General features: G+C 34.2%; 1 protein-coding gene across 1 annotated transcript in view; it reads right to left on the bottom strand.

Moving 5' to 3' along the window:
* Window positions 1-895: 895 nt before the first annotated feature.
* LOC310724412 (gamma-aminobutyric acid receptor subunit pi) overlaps window positions 896-8,269 on the bottom strand; it is a 54,108-nt gene continuing 46,734 nt past the window's right edge. The window contains exons 7-10 of the mRNA XM_083538430.1: window positions 7,472-7,609; window positions 6,684-6,836; window positions 5,058-5,251; window positions 896-3,477 (exon numbers count right to left, since the gene is read on the bottom strand). Coding sequence (XP_083394556.1) covers window positions 3,121-3,477; window positions 5,058-5,251; window positions 6,684-6,836; window positions 7,472-7,609 — 842 coding nt within the window. The 3' untranslated portion in view covers window positions 896-3,120. The remainder of the gene's footprint in view (window positions 3,478-5,057; window positions 5,252-6,683; window positions 6,837-7,471; window positions 7,610-8,269) is intronic.

Genomic DNA, 8,269 nt, shown 5'->3' with positions numbered 1-8,269 from the left:
GAAGGAGAAAAGACTTAAAACATTTCAGAAATTTCCAAATCAGCAGAATACTGAGAATAATCTTTGCCTTATGATCTTTTTTTTTTTTTTTTCTTAAAATATGCATTATTTTGTTGAGTGATCTGGCACTGACACATTTCATTATGTTGGTCCAAATCACTCAAGTGTTTTCTCAAATGATGATTATTTATTTTATATTTATATGTTTTTTAACAAAGAATCAGTGCAACTTCTATAGTGATTTAAATATCACATTTAAATAAAATTCCAGATGATCCTATTTAGTATTTCTTGCAACCAGCCCTCTAAAAGTAGTACTATTGTAATAGCAAAGGATGTATTGTAACAGCCATGACCCCCTTGTTCCGTTTTGCAAACTCACAACTTTTTCAGAACTACAGTTTTAAAATCCCAAAAGCATAATGCACATCCACTGTGATGACTGCACATGCACCTGCACAACATGAGCTACAGGTGGGATAATGGGTAACTGACATGGCTTTAGAAAACAGGTAAAAAGCATGTTTCTTTTTTTCCTTTATTTCTGAAAAGATCCGTATGTCAGAATATATTTACTTTTTGCAGGAATTCTGAAATATTATCTGAATATTCTTATTTTAAATCTCAGAATTCTAAAAAAGGGATCAAAGTTCCTGGGCTAGTTCCTATAACCGATCAACATATCTTGTTCTAAAATAATAAAATAAATTGACATATTTTGTAATTATGAAATCATTATTTCGGATAAAAAGAGAAACTTAACAGAAATCAAAACATGCTTTAAGCCAAAATTTTCACATAACTGAGACTTGTAGGCATGTCAAGATTTTCCTTATTATCAGTTTATAAACAAAAAGTTCATAATCATACTAGATTGTAAAGTCAGAAAATTAAATCAATTCAAAAGATTGTAAATGAGTAGAAATTGTAAGATTTTATATATATATAAAGCCAAAAATGTTTCCATGTTTCTGGTTATCTTATGAAACATTTATTAGAATATGCCCAGGAATTCAAATTGTAGACATAAAAGTTCAATCTTATTTGCACATTATGTAGCACGAAGTTCCTACAGTAGATATTTTGTCCTTTTACAAAAGTTTACAGTTTAAAATGAAAATTAAAAAGTCATTAATAAACATAAATTGTGGTATAACACAATATATAGTTATGTATTGTGTATAGCCAGGAAGGAAAAAACATGCATTAATTACAAATACAAAATATAACACATCTAAAGAAGAAAACGAGGGGGGGGGGGAATGCCAGATGAAAGCTCCTACCTGGATGGTGAGCTTTGTAGAAGCTGATTGAAATGTAATATGCCTGCTGCGCTGGCCTTTAATCTTAATAGAGTGAACACCTGCCACTTCTTTAGTAAGTCATCCTCTTTTATCTAAAGTGTAATTTCATTGAATAAATATGGTCTTTTTTATGGCTTTTAGGTAAAGCTTAAAGTTCTAAAAGAACTAAATGTTTCTCACGGCAGGGTGCCACATTTGAGAGTCAATCTCTGCCTAGGACAAAAAGAAGAATCTGTGCGGGGAGATCCATCTGTAAAAAAAAATAAAATCAATGCAATTGAGGACATCAAATGTCTGCTGAAAAGTGAGAATGTTGCTTTTTGATGTCTTTTTTATTGTTCCAGTATTACCCTGATGAAGCAGCGTGCATTAATTAGATATATTCGATTGTTTAGAAAAGAATCACACAAGGCTTGTCTCGTATATCACACTGTGCCACAAATCCATTGTTATTTTACAAAATTGCACAGCGTGGTAAAGAAAAAAGGTGATTTATAAACATAAAGTGTCCCTAACTGTCCAAGCAGTCACTTGTCAAGGTTACACAGGATACAGCATGGTGATCCCCAAGATCCTGTTAATACGGTTTCTCTGCAACCAGACATGATCATGGCACTTTCCTGCTTGTAAAAAGGAATACATAATGAATAATTTAATAGCAAATCATATAAAATCATTTACACTGGCTTGCACTGAGAGATAATGAGTGAGAAAAGAAGGAAGCCTGGGACAGGAAAATTTGCTGAGGCAATAAAAAATAGCAATAGCTTTGGTTTGCCCCCTGTAGCAACTAGCAGCAACTTAGCTGGCTTACTAACTCAAAGAGCAAAGCCCTTGGCTGGCAGAGCCAATAACTGGAAACACGGTAACGCATGGACAAGAAGGGAAGAATGCATTATGTGTATGTATGTGGTACTTGAGGACAGTACTATAAAATGTCAATGTTTAGATATATAAAGACAAATCATTAGCAAAAGGGCACAACTGTGGATTAGCTGTAGTAGTTAAGATTGTTGACTGCATGCTACAGTGGTACTGGAAAACTATGCATTACTGTTTTCTTAGTATTTAGACCAAATGCAAATAAAGAACAAAGAAACTTTTTCTGAAGGGGAAAGTCGTGGGTTTTCAAAAATGAACTTACTCCTTAGTTAGTTTGGATTTCATCAAAAATCCTCAATGTCTGTACACTGTTGCCCAGATCTACAAAGAAGAGTCAGTTTATCAACTCTTAATATTTTTTTATTTAAGTTTTAGATAATTAATATTATAATTATTATTATTATGATCATTATTATATTCAACATTGTGTTTATATTTTACTTGTTGCCTATAAATCCAAACCTTTATGCAGATTGTTCAAGTGTAAGTAAAAAGTGCATGTTTTAATTCATTGATGCACCTAGTTCACTGACTTACAGTAGGTGATATTTTATTATTTTTAACCATTATTTTATATCCCTGCTTGTTAGCAATAGTGGAACATCTGCATTGCAGATGAATCCATATGACATCTCAATGTCTTAATCTTAATCAGCCATTTTCCTTAACATGTTATTGCATCATTGTAGCATGTTACATCTGCAGCAGTGTCCAGAAAATAATTGTAAACATAATCCGCAAATTGGTTAATAGCAGATAAAAAATTCAAAATAAAAACACTCACACCATCATGCATACGCTGTTACTTCCACTCTTATTTTTCATACAACCTAAAGAAAAACTTAAACCTACACAGAAACTGGAATGGCTTCATGCTCAGTCACACATTAGGTGCTCCCTCTTTCATAGTATCTCCCATCAAACACTCAATGTATTAAAAGTATAGATAATAAGTCCAGTAGAGTAGGTTGACTACAACAAAGGAAAGGGGAAATGTCACACGAGAGTAGTTGTCTATGTAATGTGGATTCTCCACATGACAGCAGTTTACAGAACGGATCATCTGTCGTATGAGGGACAGGTTTCTGATGCAGCGGTTAAGTGGATCCTCCAGGGCTTCTGGGTTCCTAGGATCTGGGTGAGAAGGGGTTTGGGGCATGAGGTCAGGCTCTCTGCTAGGAGTTGATGTGGGAGCAGGGGTTGGAGAGCCCTTACGGCGCTTTGTTCGGCTGGAATCGCTGGCAATGGTGGTGACAATGCCATTGATCTCCTCTTCACAGTCCTGCACATGCTGAAATGTTGAAAGAGAAAATATTACTATCAAAGTTTTTATTATCTCAATAAAACAAATTCTACAGTAGATAAAAATAGTTTAAAATGGTGCTTTCAAAAAAACTTAAAATCTCACCATAAAATTCTATAAACCTGAAATTAGAAACATCAACAACCCGACACACTCCATACCATCTCCTGATAAACTAGTGATATCTGGCCTGTATGTTGGATTATTATAGTTTTTTGTATATTTTTTGACACCGTTAAACATAAATTTCCATACTACAGTACCTTACTAATTAACTACCACTATTCCTTTAAGCAGTGATTCTCAAATAAGATATATATCTTATATATATATATATATATATATATATATATATATATATATATATATATATATATATATTGTAGCATACCCAGCTGAACAGATACACTTTACTCTCTTGAAACTGATGTTTATTAATGATTTTAATGTCCAAAATAAAGCACCGTAAGAGCTGAATAAAAACACAAACCATACAAAGTGAATAAATAACACTCACATAGCTACAAACAACACGTTTGAACTGAAAACACACATCAATCATAATGTTAACAAAATAATAATACACCTTATTATGCTTAAAACAACAATTACAATTAATGCTCCAATCTCTATATAGCAAAATCAGCACGTGAAATGCTAACCTGCATACATACATTAGCGACCTGCTAAGCATTAACCATTAGCTTCAATGGAGATGGCTAAAATAAACATTTCAAAACCACCAAATTTCCCACACAAATGAAATTAAAATGATACCTTGTGCCCGTCATCAGCTAGGAGCTAAGAGGCAGAAAGAAACCCTTTAAAGAACGCGTGTTTGACACCAGCACAGCCAAAAGTCCACCTTTCCTTTCGTTAACAAATCAGACTGCCATTTCACGTAACCAAATTCACTAATGTCCCACAGCGCCATACATGACCACACTGCCCTCTATTGGACGGAGGTAAAGTGTCCGTGATTGGAAGATTTAATGGTCATTTACAATATATATATATATATATATATATATATATATATATATATATATATATATATATATATATATATATATATATATATATATATATATATATATATAAGCCATATGTGGTTTTTTGAAAAAGTGTTACAACAAAGTTGGAGGCACACAATTGTATAGGATGTCTTTGAATGTGGTAGCATACTTTTTTTTTCAACTTAAACTAGGAGGCCCAAACCTGTTCTGGCATGACAATGCCCCTGTGAACCTTTAGTATGAAACTACAAAGCTATTGTATTTATAGGTTGAAATAGAAGATCTTAAGTGTCCTGAACTAGAGGTCTGACCTCAAATTTACTGAAGACCTTTGAAATGAATTGGAACGCTGGCTAAACCCCAGGCCTCCTCACCCTTACATCAGTACTTGACTTTACTAATTGTGCCCTGTTGTTTTTAAATAAAAATGAAACTGAAGATCGATGGATGCAGAAGTTTGTCAGCCTTAAAAACACCCAAATCACAAAGAAGGGTTTTCAGTGGTTAGAAAAATCAATTTTAAAACATTTAAAAGCATTTTTGTGCTCTCACCGTAAACGCACTATTACACTCTGGGTGGTTAAATGTGCAGAAGTGAGCAACAGCGTATTCGATCAATGCTCCAAAGATGAAACTGAAACAGATTCCCAAATACACGTCTATTGCTTTGATGAAGCAGTTAGCGTTGGGTAGAGACGTCCTTGCACCCATCATCAGTGTGGTCATCGTTAACACTGTCGTAACTCCTTTAAAAATAAAACATAAGCGCACAAAAAAAAATAGGTGTGACTATGACTGATTAGGAACCGAATGAACTAAAGTTTAAGCAGTTTCCCTGAAATCCCTGGATAGCTTCATTTCCAATAAAAGAAAGGTAATTAGAATTCACCCAATTTAGACTGAAACTAAATCTGCTATAAGATAATTACAAATAGATTTTTTTTTACCAGAATGGTAGTGCAGTTTTATTGCTAATATAAAATAATTCATACTGATTCTCATTTTATGCACTGTTTGAGGAATACCCACCTGGGGATTTGTTTTATGATCATCTTATATTTGATCAGTACTGCTTTACACATGGGTTTATGGTGGTGTAAATGTAATCTCACTGAACTGATATAGAGGTCTGAAGCATTTGTAATCATTTTGATTAGGTTTGTGTGTGTGTGTGTGTGTGTGTGTGTGTGTGTGTGTGTGTGTGTGTGTGTGTGTGTGTGTGTGTGAGGTACAGTAGGTTTTTATATGGCACTTCAGTTTATATGAAGCATGGGCAATAGCAGTTAACTAACTCCATCATGTTGACCAGCAATTACTGTTAGCGATAAAATAATGCCCCAGTGTTTAAGCTAGTATCACTTTGTTAGCCATCCAAAAGCAATTAACACCATTGTCTTTATTATGCAGTACACTAGTTACAATTGTGTAAATAGCAGCAAGAAATTGAAAAATAAGAACATTTGGTTGGCTAATACTAAGTCATGTAGCTAGGTTAATTGTTAATAATTAATTATTTTAATAATTAAAAACTATATTTAGCAAATCAAAAAACGTGTGATGATGTCTGTGGTGATTCAGAATACAAATATTTTGTCTCAGAATAGAAATGTTTTGTCTCAAAGCCTAATTCAGGAACAAAGGGTTCAGGTGTTTTTTCTTTTCCTTTTATCCCTTTTTCCTAATTTATGCCTAACACAAAACCCTGTTGATAAAATGTCATCATTTAAATCTCAGATCAACACAATAATGGTACTACTACTATTATTAGAACTACTACTATTAAAATGCCAACTTCAGATCATGTGCTTTCCTTTATTTATTTACTGTATGTGTCCTGTCTTTGCTGTGTTTCCTGAATACCAACTATGTCAGTGTTGGTCTCCAGTATGTGTCAGCCTTGTTAGGTCCATGTGTTAGTTTCCTGTGTTCCCTGACCTTTGTTTTTCTTATTATGTCCTGATATTGCCACTGCCTGTGCATTTGTATGATCAATTATTCTGTTTTAGTGTTACCTCCCTCTGTTCTGAAACCAGGTACAGAAAGTGACAATGCTATAGTGTGCCCTGCCTCATACAAGAACACATTACATACGCATTTTTACATAAACATTAAATACTTCAGTTTGACTATTTAGACACAATTGGTAATGCATGCAATTGATGGGGATAGCGTACGTACCTATACATATGCGAGCAGGCACTGATGACTGGCTGATCCAGAAGGACACCCAGGATAGCACGACTAGCAGACTGGAGGGCACGTACGTTTCCAAAATAAAGTATAGAATGCTTCTCTTCAGCTCAAAGTGAAATATGAGTTTAGGATAATTACCTGAGAGGAAAGAAAATGCATTGTTAATTTAATGTCAACCATTTGTCTTATTACTCACTTTCAAACATTGAGGAACCACTGAGGAACTATGCCAACTTAGAACTTATATAGAATTTATATTATGTTTTATTTTTAAACTTCACATTCACCAGTCTTCAAAAGAAAAAAAGAGGTTTATAATGCGCATGTATACAATATTTGAGTATACTTGCATTTTAATTGCATTTTAACATTAGCTTGAAAGTAAACTGTTTACAAAGTGATGAAATACTTATTAAAAATATTGCTAGAACAAATCCAAAAGAAAAATATGTAGAACACTATTAACAAACTGTTTAGGCCATGGCCTCAACACAAGCCTATTACATGTCAAGAGGAATCCCATTTGGAAAAATGCCCTTTTGTTTAAAACGCTTGGTTGTATTTACAGGGTCCTCTTTGTCAGTCATTGTATAGATACCATAAATATTCCCTTTTAAGACACTAACATCTCAGGCTAAAACTGGCAAGTGCCCAGCCATGTTGGCATGCTAGTACCACAGTTTAAAGCTCATAAGAGCTCTTTAAAAAGAAAGTACTCCACTGACACTTGTGAACTTTAATAACTGTATCCTAGTGCAAGCATTTGTTGGTACCTGTCTCATAGACAGCCTCTGAGGCAGAAGTGTAATGATCTTCTACTGTGTACTGGGCCAGACGCAGAGTGTCCAACCCACTGACTGAATCATTGCCTCTTGCCCAGTAAAACATCACATCGTTGACATTATAACCCCCTGAGAGAAAAAGAGAGAGAGAGAGAGAGAGAGAGAGAGAGAGAGAGAGAGAGAGAGAGAGAGAGAGAGAGAGAGAGAGAGAGAGAGAGAGAGGTTACAAATGCTCACTGAATAGAATGAGATTTGTGAAGTACCAGAAGTGGATCCAACAATGAAATAACTGCCAACAATTATAAAAACTACTTTGCAGAATTATAATATAGTCCTATATGTTAGATAATAGCATGTACATCTTGCTGTAAACCATTCTAGTATTCACAATGGATTACTAGCAATGTAATCCATTGTACTACCACAATGGAAGGTTATAGCACACAACTGAAAGCAGTATCAATGTATTTCCTCAAGAGGGAGCTCTGCAATAAAAAGTGCTGATACACTAATCAGAATTCTTACTACAGCTCATAACAGGCACAGTTCACACAACACTTGTGCATTCTCACCAAAATAAATGTGTAAATTGATGGTCACTGTATGTGCTGTTTTCAAACTTTCTCTCTTTATGGGTCTGTGTTATACAGTAAATATACTTGTTCTACCCTCTTTGTTAAATGCTGATGCTAAAGAAATCTCAAACAACAATCTTACAACATTAAGGCAATCTGTACTAAATAAGACTCAAGAAGTTACTTGGCAAAGGAAATAAACTATTTACCATTT

The sequence above is a fragment of the Silurus aristotelis genome (genome assembly GCF_946808225.1).
Source record: "Silurus aristotelis genome assembly, chromosome: 4".
NCBI lineage: Eukaryota > Metazoa > Chordata > Actinopteri > Siluriformes > Siluridae > Silurus > Silurus aristotelis.
Note: the sequence above shows the minus strand (reverse complement) of the source record. Positions and strands in the feature narration are given on the sequence as shown.